The 13,334-nt window shown below is 38.3% G+C and overlaps 1 protein-coding gene across 1 annotated transcript in view; it reads left to right on the forward strand.

The window, feature by feature from the left end:
- The window catches only part of MTHFD1L (methylenetetrahydrofolate dehydrogenase (NADP+ dependent) 1 like), a 163,366-nt gene that overhangs the window by 52,783 nt on the left and 97,249 nt on the right, over positions 1-13,334 (forward strand). Inside the window, exons 18-19 of the mRNA XM_026083885.1 lie at positions 1,622-1,762; positions 10,209-10,277. Coding sequence (XP_025939670.1) covers positions 1,622-1,762; positions 10,209-10,277 — 210 coding nt within the window. The remainder of the gene's footprint in view (positions 1-1,621; positions 1,763-10,208; positions 10,278-13,334) is intronic.

A 13,334-nucleotide genomic window follows, 5' to 3' on the forward strand; every position in this document is an offset into this window, starting at 1 on the left:
AAAGTGTATTACATGACTGATGGCCTTGGTCCTGAAATTGAATACATGTGAGTGGATCCTTTTGTCAATAGAGAACTGACTTTACAGCTAAGGCTTCCGTCAGCACTTCATAGGTGTATAAAGTTTATTAGAGTTAAAACAGCACCTGCTATCACAATCTTGTGCCTGTTTTTTCAATAAAATATTGTGTCACTCTTCAAGCATCTACCTGGGATTGTTTTTCCTGTCCTTTTTATATTTCATGTAAAAACAGTAATATGTATAATAAAAACTTAAATTTTTGTCTCTTGATGAACATCCTGATAAAGTCAGATAATATTCCAGTATGTGGGTTGGGCGTAGTTTTCTCAGGCTTATTGCCCGTACTGCATATGCTGCAATGTCTTCCAGGGTGTATTCCTCTACCTTCAGAAACTGTAGCGTCCGTGTCATCCCAGCAATAACAATGTTCACAATGTACCCAACTATTTTGTTGTATGTTCTACTGCTTCCAGGGAAGAAAAAATTTGCTTTATAACTTCAGCATTTCATTTGAATCCCTGTCTTGAATATCTCTATTACAGAATTAGTTTTCATTTTTTATGGTATATATCTCTCCCTGCCTGAGGCCCAATCCAGGAAAGTGCTTAGGCGTTGTCACAAGTTTTGCCAAAACATGCAGGTGCTCAGAGGTGAGCCTGGTCTGAAATAGGGACCAGTCCAGGTGTCTTTTTCTGCATGGGTAATGGTGTGATGTCAATTAATAAATTTGGTATAGATTTAAATTTACTGGAGCTGGAGAGATTATTAAAGATGCTGTAGTTCCTCACCCCCACATTGCATTCCTGTCACATAATACATTAGTGACTGTGCCTTTCTTCTCTGTTTTCTAGCAGCACGTGGCCTGGGCTTTTCTAATAGTAAAATACTACACACATTACTAATGCGTATTGCAAATTCATAAAAGTAAGGACCATGGCTCATATTATGTTGAAGTACTGCACAATATGAATCTATTTCTACAAGAGCAATAGGTCTGATGCTGCAAATAGTTCTCGTTTTTCTTCTTCTTTTTTTTCTTATATATTTTTTCATGAACAAGGGGGATGCAGGGGTGGATATGTTTTACATCATCATAGATCAAGCTCCGGACCTAGAAGTCTAAACTCCAAATTTTGAATTTGTATAGAAAAAGAATGATCAAATACAAGAAGAATGTTTTTGAAACTGGAATTAAAAAAAAAAACCTTTTGGAGACCATTACAGATAGAGGAGGGGGAAAAAAAAACCAATGCTGTGCTCATGCCAAAAAAGTTGAAAATACATCTGGTCTTTTTTTTTTTTTTTTTTTTTTTTTTTTTTTGCCACAGTAAAAAAAAAATCTTGGTCCTTCAGGGAAATTCTGCTAAGGATAATGGGAGCTGAGGGGCTAAGCAGTCTACAAGACTGATCCCCAAGTAAATGAAGTGTAACATATAACATTAATGAGGAAATACAAACAAAGTGTTTGAAGTGGGTTACAATTTAGTATTGTTTAAATTTCAGTGTGACATCTGTCTTTCCTGAGTCTGTTCCTGACAATTCCCTGTGAGTATTTGACCTGACTCTGATTTGGTTCATGATTCTCATTTTTATTTTACAGGCTCAGTTTGATATTGCTGTTGCAAGTGAAATTATGGCCATCCTGGCACTTACCACCAGCCTGGCAGATATGAGGGAGAGGCTGGGAAAAATGGTGGTGGCTAATGATAAAAAGGGACAACCGGTAACAGCAGAGGATTTGGTATGTACAGTGCTGTAGACCTGTGAATAACCTTTGATTCATTTGTTTTGCTTCTTGAAGCACTAGAAGAGCAGGTGTGTGCCAAGGTTTTTTGTTTTGAACAGTGCAGTCAGATATCGAAGAAAGATCATCATCTGGGGTAAAACTTGCCTGCAGTGAGAACAAGATGTAAAACTAACTTGTCCAAGTCTTCTGGTAACATCTGGTTCACGAGCTGTCTGATCTCAAGAACCTGCTTGGATAGATTTCCACAATTCTTAAGGCAGACAAATTTGGTGCTGRGGGGAGTCAAAGAGTATAGGCTCCTATTTGAGAGAGCTGGTAATGTTTGCTACTGTACTTGCCAAGGGTGCTCAGATGTTACAATGATAGTTACCACATGAATGCTTACACTGCTAAGTTGAAATAAAACAAGCTATTCCTAATTCATAAGTTATTGTTACTGCTAGGGACAGGGTTATCTCTTTACATCATTAAGACTTTTTTTTCCCACCTATATTTGTTAGTTGCTGCTTACTCATTTCCTACTTCAGCTTCTGAAAGAAGTCCATATGTCCTTTGCATTGAATCCTACCCTGTAGCCAGGCTGTGAGTCAGTGGACCATGGTTGAAAACTCACCACGTTTGGGTAGGGCAAGTTCTGGTGCAGCCAAAACCTGCCAGTAAGTCTTTGTCATCTGACCCATATGCCAGGAGTAAGTTCACCGTGATTGCCACTAGTTTACTGTAACATTACATTACCTGTATGCTGAAGCCTAATGGCCAAATTAAGATCATATATTGCAGATTGACAGTGCACCCTAAATATAATAAAAACCATAATGCTTTCCTTTTTTGTGTTACCTGTCATCTATATATGTCCTTGTAGCAACTTCAGTATGCCTTGGAGCTGTGATTTCGTGCCACCCTGCTGACAATAGCTGCCTGTATCACGCAGACTAATTTCCCTTATGAAGCATAGTGTATTCTCCTGTTTGTCCCTTTTGTATGGACATCTGCAGAAGCTTACTGCTTTTTTCTTGAACGAGGGAAAGAACCAGGATCCTGCCTTGTCAGCAAAGATAGCATACCTGTGAGTCAGGAATACCTTCACAACCATAATGACCTCCATTTTAACAAGGAAATGAAAAAATAATATCTAGCTCTCTTGGATTTAAGATTGAAATTAAGATAAGGGTGCAAAAAATATCCTAAGTACAGTCATCATTAAAATTCAAATGAGGTCAACTATTATGCAGGAAAATTATGCAGGAAATTCAAATCTTAAGGTACCCTTGCATGTGCAAGGTACCTTAAATTTTGCTACGGTAACCATGAATAACTGCAAGAACTGCATTTAATATTTGAGCTGTTAAAGTTTTGATATTCCTTTTCAGTTGCATATCTTAGTCTTGGTCCAATGGGGTGGGGGGTGAGGGAATTACTTACCTGGTAATGCATGTGCAAAAACTTTTAAAATAATTCAATGTCAGGATTAAAACTGTACACTTAAAATAGACTAAAATAATCTTGATGCTACCTTCGTATTTTAAGATATTAATACCACAAAATATTTAACCTGCCTTTCAACCACTTAATGCTCTTCAGCTTGCTAAATGAAAGCAGTTGTTTTTCCATAGTCTCTTTCCCCTAATTGCTCTGTACAAGTAGAACGTTAGGGCTGAAACTATGAACAGTGCACAAAAAGCTTTGAATTTTTTTATGCCCATAAAATGAAAGTAGCACTCAGTAAAATGTGTGTTACTAATTAGGTTTTGTTTGGCCTTTTTTTTTTTTTTTTAACAAATTTCTTATGCTTAGTGTCTCAATCACTTAATAGTATCACTTGTGCTGAACATATGCTTCCAGGGCTTCTTTAAAGCAGTGTTCTGTATTATACAAACGAAAAACTGCCTGATAAAAAAAATTGGTCACAAATATTATGACCATCTGTAGCTATGCCGTTGCGTTTTTCGTTGTCTGCAAGATCTCTTCATCAAACAGTGCACAGGAAGGATCTGGGTGCAGATCAGGATTATGAAATGGAAAAGTTCCTGCCTGCTCTGTTGCACAGTGTGTTACAAATGAGGATGAGAACTGTAGGAAAAAAGGAAGGTGGTTTCATAGTTAAGGCAGAAAAGAGCCTTTCTGGAGAGTTGAATTCTATTCATGTGTTTTTCACAGAGCTTCTGTGTAATGTTGTGTCCATACAAATTGATTTTTACAGTTCATGAGGAACTGTGTGTTCCTCAATTTGGTTTGATACCCAGGAACTAAACAGTGGAAATCTATTGAAATATCATCAAGAACTTTGAACTAAGTGAAATGATTTTTAACATGTCTCAGGTTGAGCACCCAAAATTAGTGAATACTTTCAACTTTGATCCTTGTGTATGATGTTATTTCTTCTGAAAACAGGCAGGGGTTATTAATGGTGGTGAAGCACTCAGATGCTGTGGTGTTGGGATTTAAGAAATGTCCCAAAAGGAAATTAGTAGATGGTCTTCTGACTAAGATTTCTTTATCAAATCAGATATTTTGTACAAGGTGAGAGACCTTGTGAATAGCTGATGTGTACTGTATCAAGTTGAATCCTCTGGAAGGAATAGCAGATTCATATGCACAAAAAAGATAAATTTCAGTTCTGTGGGGTTGTTCCTTCATCTCTGTTCCTGGTTTCTTCCCATTGGTTGTCAGTCTCAGTCTCCTGCAACAGCTTGCAACTAAACCTACTGTTTCCAGCCTTCAATTGCAGAATCAACTCTTCCTCCTGCTGCTTGTGCTGCCTGTGCTGTTACCGTGCCTGCTGCAGGCCCGGCTTTTGACCCCTTGTCATTGAGAGGATTCCTGTAGCGTCCCAGGAGAAGGGATCTTTGCTTGTGGTCCAGATGTCCAGACCCTGAGCTGGTCCAGCCTGGTGCAGACTCTTGCTGTAGTTGCTGCAGCCAAATGTAGGCTGAAAGCTCACAGCTCACTGCAGCTAAAGCTTGATGGGGAGCATGGGGCAGTGCTAAGCACTCGCTACTAATGAATGCCAATGAACTGTGATTTTGGTTTCCCCAAGGTTTATATCTTGTGCAAATTTTCAGAGGTGATAAGAGGTTTGATACAAAGCTGCTCTCCTCCTGAATTTTCATCCTTCTTCCAAATCAGGGGAAGAGAGGAGGTAAAGCTCTACAGCTTGGAAAGAAAAGAAGATGCCGAATGTAAGAAAAACAATACTGTCATTCCAGGAGCAACTCAATCATTTTGGTTTGAATTTTCATAAAACAAAACCAAGATTAAAAGCTTGAATCTATTATAATGACTTGGCATGGAATGTTTTAGCCCCAGGACCTGCAATTGCTTGTAGTTTTAACAAATTTTAAAGGTAGCATTATAATGGGACGTGTCACACAACCTTAATAATGAGTGATGGAGGTCAGTTCTACCTGAAGCTAAAAAAATTTCTGGGGATCATGTTTTATATGTTGCCCAGATTTAATTTATATAAGCTTAAATGTTTGACAATAATCCTCAGATCATTGAAATCTATCTAATTGAACCAAAACCACTAAACCCTTTTCTATCATTTGTTTCCAGATGTACACAAAATACACTTCACAAAAATACAATTCCTCTTAATTTTGACTTTATATGCAATGTATTTATCATAATACAATAGCACAATGTAAAATACACATTGACAGATATAAACCAGATGTGGAGGAAGGCTAGGAGTCAGGAAAAAAAAAATTGAATACTTCATGAATTGAGAAGACTCCTTCCATAAGAGTAATGGATTAAATATGTAGCCTCTATAGTGGAACACATAGAATTCTCTACCAAAATATGGTGTTCATTGCACAGTATTTTAAAGACTAAATTGCTTTTTTGGCTTTTACAGTCTAGTAGAATTTTGATGGACACATGCCATATCTTCACATTAAATTAAATGGGTATGTATGCCCTAGATTAGTATTTCATCACCGTGAAGAATATTAAATAAATATGTCACTATTTTTTTTAAATAAGGCTGCTTCTCAGTTTACTCTCTCTACCATGCTGTTAGATGTCAATAATTCTAGGACGAAAAAAAAAAGAAGATGGCTTCATATTTGTTTTTATAAATGATCTATTGCCTGAATATATTTTGCTCCCCAATTCATCAGAAACATTGTGCACATCCTTTACTTCAAACATAAGTAGTTGCAGTCCTTCTCAGCTAACGATTTGGAGTTTAGTATTTTTCAGAACTGATATTGCAGAAAAATATTATCAATTTTGTTAAAGGCTATAGTTTCAAACAAAGGAGAGCTAAAACTATTGCACTTTTTTTCTTATAAAGAAATCTGATGGTTTTTTTCTGTCCTTCAGTGTATGCCTTATTGATTTCACAGTAGTTATTCTCAATCACCCTCCTCCTGATCTGATGCTGGCTTTCATTTCCACTTTTGATAGACTTCAGAGACAGTTTCTCTGAAGGTCGGTTTGAGAGTATGAGCTTTCCATCTGAGTTTTTTTTTTCCTTTGTCACTTGTGCAACTTATTTTGTGCTCTTTGATTTTTGCTATCCTGGGGAGTATACCTGCCCCAGTGGCTCATGGATAGATCGGAGGGGTGTAATTTTCAGAAGTGCTTAGGATCAGTTCCAGGAGGGAAACTCAAGAGAGCTGGGCATCCATACTCCTTTGATTCTGCATCCTGCTTATTTCGTCTGAGAATGAGTTAGTTAGTGGGGATTAACAATCCTTAGGCTTTTACATGGTTAAAATGGTTAAATGGTGTGTGAGTGTCTAAGCCTCTTAATTCTTTTGTAGAATTCTTTAATAAAATTTTATCCATCCCCTCTGAAGTAGAAATGGGAGCCTGATTCCTTAAATAGTTTTGAGAATCAGATCCAGGACTTTGAACTAGCTGTGGCAATTGTTTCTTAGCTGCGTGGAAGATTGGGGATGAGGAGGAACGACGAGAACTTTTATTATGACAGAGACATGACAGCCAGATTTGAAAATTTTTTGGCTGTTTAGTTTTTAAAGACTGTTGTTGATGCAAAACAGTTTAAGAACTGCGGAAGGCAGATAGACATAATGTGTGCTAATTGGAGTCTTTTTCCATCTTTTTTTCTTTGCTTTCTGCTTCAGATACTATGAGTTGTTGTGGAGGGATGCTTGTCTGTTAAGGAAGGATGAAGTTTACCATGAAGATAAAGGTGTAGGATTTATTGGGGTTTTTTGCTTCACTTTTTATCATATTGATAAAGCTCTATCAGGAAGTAGAGGAGAGAGGATCTGAGCCATTATTGACTAGGAAGGGGAGGACAAAAAGTGTCATTTTTTTTTCTTTTCTTCTTTTTCCCTCAAAGCATTTTTCTTTGCTTCTTTCCAGTCAACTTCACTTGAGTCAGCAGATAGCTGTTTGCATGCTTGCTTTGAATGAGTTGGTTGTCTTGTCCAGCACGGAGCACACAACCGAATCCCCTGATTAGATGGCCACAGCTGGCATGAGTTAACACTTGTCAGTCCTTGAGCCGGTTTCCCCAGAAAAGCATTAGGGCTGACGGTGGCTGATCAGGTAGTTAACCTTGCCATTGACCTGGTGGAAGGTCTGTCTGATGTAAAGTTTTCYGTTTGGCTTTTTTTCTCCAGAAAGTTGACTAGCTATTACAACTGCCTCTTATATGCTAAAATATCTCAGTGATCATCCACTGAGAATATCAGCAGCTGTTTCTCTTTTAGGGTAATGATTGAAGGCAAATGAATAGCTCATGCCCTGTGATGCTGGAAAAATGGAGATATGGGAAGAAAAGCTTTAAAATTAACCAAATTTTTTCTTCCGATAATATTTCTGTTACCTGTAATCTACTGTCTAGTGTGTGTATGTAGTACTGCTTTCCATGAGATAGAATACAAGCAACTTAGCTAGTTGTTATGTTTTTGTGCTGCTAACAGCTAGTGAAGGAGCATCCTTTAGCTCAGCTGAGGGTCGAGGGGAAGGACTGTGCTTCTGGTCTGAGAAACTCTGTCCCAGGTGCTTGTGGAATGGATCATACAGCAGAAGAGCAACAGGCTTATAGATCTATTAATTAAGTACACTGAAAACTCTTTTTATCCCAATGCAAAATTTGAACTCATTAAAATAGGAGAAAGAATGTATTTGTTTTGCTAAATTAGTAGGATTAAAACTGTGTTTTAATGAAAATATTGCTAACAATGAAATCCGTTTGGTTGCATTTTAAATTGTTAGAGTTGGGGCTGGGGAAGTCACTATTGTATTTTGTAAGTGCRTCAGATTTCTAAATGAGTAGAATCATCCTTATAAAGCAAGTAGTCATATTGAACAGATTTAAAATTTAATATTCTAAAAAATATACTCACTTTAAAAAGACTTTTAAAAAATGACTAAAATACAAGGAATCAAAGGCAACAGCAGTAGCAGTTATTTTTGCAGGGTCATAAAACCAAAACTCATTTATGGACAAAATATTGAAGTCACATTTTATTCTAACAGCAGAAAATTTTACAGGATACTCGTTAAATGAACCTTTATGAAACATTAGTTTTCTAGTGAGGTTTGGTCTCCATTTCTTTTTGAAGTTCTTTGTCTAGAATAAGTATTTTATAATCTTAGCAATTAAAACAATCTGTAGCTATAAAGGAACCTGGGGAAGCGAGAAGGAACGGCTATTTCATTTCTTTTTAACTTATTTTCTACTTTTTGTTTAGTCCTTCAGCTTTGGATTCACATCCAAAGGGACAGTAGTTGGGCATATGTACAAAAGAGCGCCAGGCTTCTTCTATAGAAAGTGATGGAGCCACCCATTGTGATAGCTGAGATTCTGGAGTTTCCTTGGGGTTTGATCCTAAAACTAGGAGTAGAACTTTTAGAAATTAACATGTACATCTGGAAATCTAGTGTGTGTTAACTCAGATGAGAGAGAAGTATACCGTCTTGCTACCAGTTTCTCATATTACATCTTTGTAGGTCTATTCATAGTTGTAGATGATGGGAGTTTGCAAAATAAAAAGCACAAAAAAAGTCTTTCCCTCCTCTCTTCCCTGCTGTTCAGTCTTCTCCAATGAAACACTTGCTGTGCGTTAGTAGAAACCAATTTTACTGTGTTAGTTTTAATTCATTTTCAGTCAGGGCTGAAAATGATGCCCCATTTTTTCCTGAAGTTCATGTTCAGACGCTATGTTCAGAAAGGGGAAACTTTAATTTGTATAAAACACTGTCATTATAAAATGACCACCTATCTTAATGTCACTTTCATCTTCCTGTCATTAGGATTCTCGTGCATATTTTGATTGTTCAAATTTTGGTTAATTAGTTCTCTATTTGAACAATACTGTTCAGCTCTTAATAAACTAATCAGAGAATAGATCCACGTTTTGAAACCTTCATTTTAGACAGTTTACAGCAGCTGCTCTTTTTATTTGGTTTTAATGTTTCTTTTGAAGACAATAATATATTAAAAATCTGTTTTTCATGTTCTCTGGTAGGCTTATGAGCCACTCCTTATAGTGGTACTTTATTTTTTTTTAATCCATGAACTAGTTCTTTAAAGACAAACACATTTTCTTCCCAAAATCAAAGTAATTTGGGAACAAATTGGAATATATGCTTGTGATTTCCAGATAGCACTCTGCTTGTAGTCTTATAGTGCTGTGCATGGTCTGTAGCCAGTTTTTATAAAATGGACATTGATATTTAGTGTAAATGTTGGGTAGCGACAACATGTTTTTTCTCTTAGTTTAAATTCAGTCAATGTGAAATGTATACTCAATATCCAGCAAAATTTTTAAGGAGGAGTAAGACCTTTGCAACTACAATGTGGCAATTCATTCAGCTTTTTTGTCCTCTTTCCTCACTATGAAGTAGTTCTCATGTTTAATCTCATGGTACCTTAGTTATTTATCCCTAGACGAATCTGTGTCTGCTTTCATCCTGCGTCTATTACTCATATATTTGTACAGGTCTTGCAAAATRCCCTTTCTGGTTGTTGATAGCTATTGATCTGGTCTGTCGATGTCCATTCTGTCATGAGTGAAATACATCTTTCATTTCTTCAGGCAGTTTTAGCAAGTTATTGCCCTCTTGGTTTCTCAAGTCTCTCAGTGGCCTTTGCTTCGGCTTCCTCTTTTATTCCTGTGCACATCCTCACACTGGTTGCTTAATAACTTTGTTTCTATTCTCTCTATGAAATGAGAAGAATATTTACCTACTGTCTCTTGGGGTATTCAGACTAAATTCATTAATATTTCTGGAACATTCTGAAAATACAGTATGTTAGATGTCTTGAGCTGAATAAATTTGTTGTTATATAACAATGTAACGCTGCTCATCCATCATGGTTTCTCAACACACTGTCTTTTTCTCCTTTGAACTATAAGGTTTCTTAATTTAACTGTAAGCGTAAGTATAACTCAGAAACATTCCACCTTCAAATTGATATTCTTAAAATGCGAACTTTTTTTTTGTCTTTTAGGGAGTAACAGGTGCTTTGGCAGTTTTGATGAAAGACGCAATTAAGCCAACGCTAATGCAGACATTAGAGGTGAGTACAGCTCGAGATGCCTGCCCTTCTTCGCCGGCTTTCAGGTTCCATATAGCGCTTGTCATGCCACTCTCTGGCAACAGCGCTTAACTTTCAGGGTCCAAGCTGGGGTCAACTCTATAGAGGCATTTTAGCACAAATGTTCATTTGTATATGTTAACTAATCAACTCAAGCTGCATTGATACACTTCTGGTGGTTTTTTTCTGCTTCTTTCTTTTTGGGAGACTTCTGGCTTCAGTCAGAATTCTGCCTAGAGCTGCAAGCAAGGCGCAGTGTGCCCTTGAACTGCTGGTGCGCACCAGAAGAGCAGGTTGGGTTTCTGAGGCCCAAACCCCCTTCTGCTTCCCATCTTGCTCTGCTAGGGACATCTCCTTCCTATATGTCGCTTGCTTTACGTTTATGTTCCCATGGTGGTTCCCACAGCCCCGTTTTCAGTGGAAGGCAGATGCTTCTCTGAGGCCATTCTCTTCTCAGTTATATTTTGTGCTCTTCAGAGAAACATGAGGGTCTTTTCTCCCTGTTGGTGCTTCAGAGTGCCTTCAGAGACCAAATGAAGCTTTGCTGGTTTTTGAAAGTAATGTCTTATGATTACTCCTGGTGGGCTTTCTTCCAACAGCTTGAAGAATTACAAATAGAAAGAGTACAGCTTAACTTTGGGACTGGCCAGTCCAATATTGGCTTTTGAATAGTAAGCCCAATGCTGAACAGTGTTCTTGGGGAGAGGGAGGAAGAAAAGAGGGTAAATAACAAAGGAATTTTGAAAACCAAAGGCATTTGTGGAAAAACTAGAATAATGCATATTATTGCAAACTTGACTGTCAAAACACATAGCTGGAATATTTCACAGCAATTGCTGGTGTGGTGAAAAGTTGGAGAATTTAGAAGGATRCCAATGCAGTCCCTGACTGGTAAAAATATCTCATTTTCTACAGCATGTCAAAGTGATAACTACATTTTTGCTGTTGTGTTTGGATGGGGACAACTTGTTTCTCTCAGGGCATATTAGAAAAATAGGATTTAAGTCATGCTACTTTTATTTATTTTACTATAGCCAGCTTGATTGACTTCTCCTGCAAAGTTCATTCGTTTTTTCATGTGGCTGCATGAAGAACGTATGTGTGTGTCAGGACTTTACTGTAACATCCAATAGCTGAAATTGGAGATCATGTAGAATCAAGAAGTATTTCACAGCCAGAAATGTGTATTAAATTGCCACTTAGATAATGTTTGTGTGCATTAAGTATCAGTCACAAAGTAGCTCTGCTTCTGAGTATTTAATCTGCCACTCTATTAGCACCTTGCGTATCTGTTAGAAAATAATGTGGTTTTGTTGTAGTGTTCTAATGGACAATTATAAAYGTCAGAATAGTTTCTTCTGATTGATAGGCATTTGGTTCTGGGAAGTTCACACTTTTTTTCATTGAATTTCTTTATATTCACATTTCTAAGCAGTACAGTTTCTGCCTTTCGTGTGGTACTCTTTTCTGGTCTAATCTATGCTATGGCTGAAACATCTGTCAACCTTCATCAAAAACTGTTGCTGATTAGGTGGTTCCTGACTGCAGTAGCCAAAGATATTTTTTTCCCAAAATTCTTTGTTATAGAGTTATTTTTATARACTTCAACAAACTAAAGCAGCTCAAAGGACTACTTTATGCTCCACTCCTGCCATTTGAATCTCAAATATGAACTTTTGTCACCCTTTGAATACCTCTTGGTGTGCAGGCCAATTTGGGTCACCTGTCCAAGAATAAAAATGCTCTCCATTTGACAACAGTTGCATCAGTAGATCCTGTGACAAGGATGTCCAGTGTCTATACCATGCTGGTGGTGAAAAACTGAATAATATGATTGCACTAAGCACAAATGCAACTCTGACTCGAGGAGGGTGATCTTCCCCCCTCCTCAGCCCTGGTGAGGCCACATCTGGAGTACTGTGGCCAGTTCTGGGCTCCCCAGTACAAGAGAGACATGGCACTACTGGAGAGAGTCCAGAGGAGGGCTATGAAGATGATTATGGGACGGGAGCGTCTCTCCTATGAGGAAAGGCTGAGAGAGCTGGGTCTGTTCAGCCCAGAGAAGAGAAAGCTGAGAGGAGATCTTATCAATGTGTACAAGTATCTGAAGGGAGGGTGTAGAGAGGATGGGGCCAGACTCTTTTCAGTGGTGACCAGCAACAGGATGCGAGGCAACGGGCACAAACTGAAACGCAGACAGTTCCATCTGAACATGAGAAAAAACTTCTTCACTGTGAGGGTGACAGAGCACTGGAACAGGTTGCCCAGAGAGGTTGTGGAGTCTCCTTCTCTGGAGATATTCAAAACCCACCTGGACGCAATCCTGTACAATGTGCTSTAGGTGACCCTGCTTGAGCAGGGGGGTTGGACTTAGATGATCTCCAGAGGTCCCTTCCAACCTCAACCATTCTGTGATTCTCTGATTCTGTGGCTGTGCAGGGCACTTGTCCTGCAAGTAGGGATGAAACTGCTCATGGAGGCAGGTCTTCCAGATCACTGGCACTGGAGAATGGCAAAAAGACCCCCTGAGAAGGGGGAGCAGGAGATCTTCAGGGTGGCTTCTAGATGATACTGACAGTTGGTTTGGGATGATCTGTAAGTAGTAGTGTCTGTTGTTAGCAGCAGGTGAAAGTAGCCATTGCAGAGACAGCCCTGTTTACTCCTTTCTGTGATCTGGAGAAGAGCCTTTAGAGGAGTTTTCTTTAAACTGTGGGCTGTGGCAATCTGAGGAGTTGCTTCTAAGGAGCCTATGAAATACAGGAAAAGAACTGCCAGCTCAGTAGACTTAAATTAGCTTTATGGGGGCCTCTGCATGCACTGGAGAAAAGGATTATAGGTTCATCAATCAGAAATGACTGAATGCCAAGCTTGCGCAGAATTGAACTGCCAACTTAGGTGTGAATGCTTTTTTATGTGTGAATTGATGTGTATATTTTATTTTGTTTTTTTAAAGAGGCTGATTGATTTCAGAGGCAGGTTGATTTCCATCACAGCCCTGCCACCCCCTCCCCAGTAATGCTACCTCAAGGAGTTAGTGAT

Source organism: Apteryx rowi, unplaced genomic scaffold (assembly GCF_003343035.1).
Source record: "Apteryx rowi isolate R43461 unplaced genomic scaffold, aptRow1 scaffold_118, whole genome shotgun sequence".
Classification (NCBI taxonomy): domain Eukaryota; kingdom Metazoa; phylum Chordata; class Aves; order Apterygiformes; family Apterygidae; genus Apteryx; species Apteryx rowi.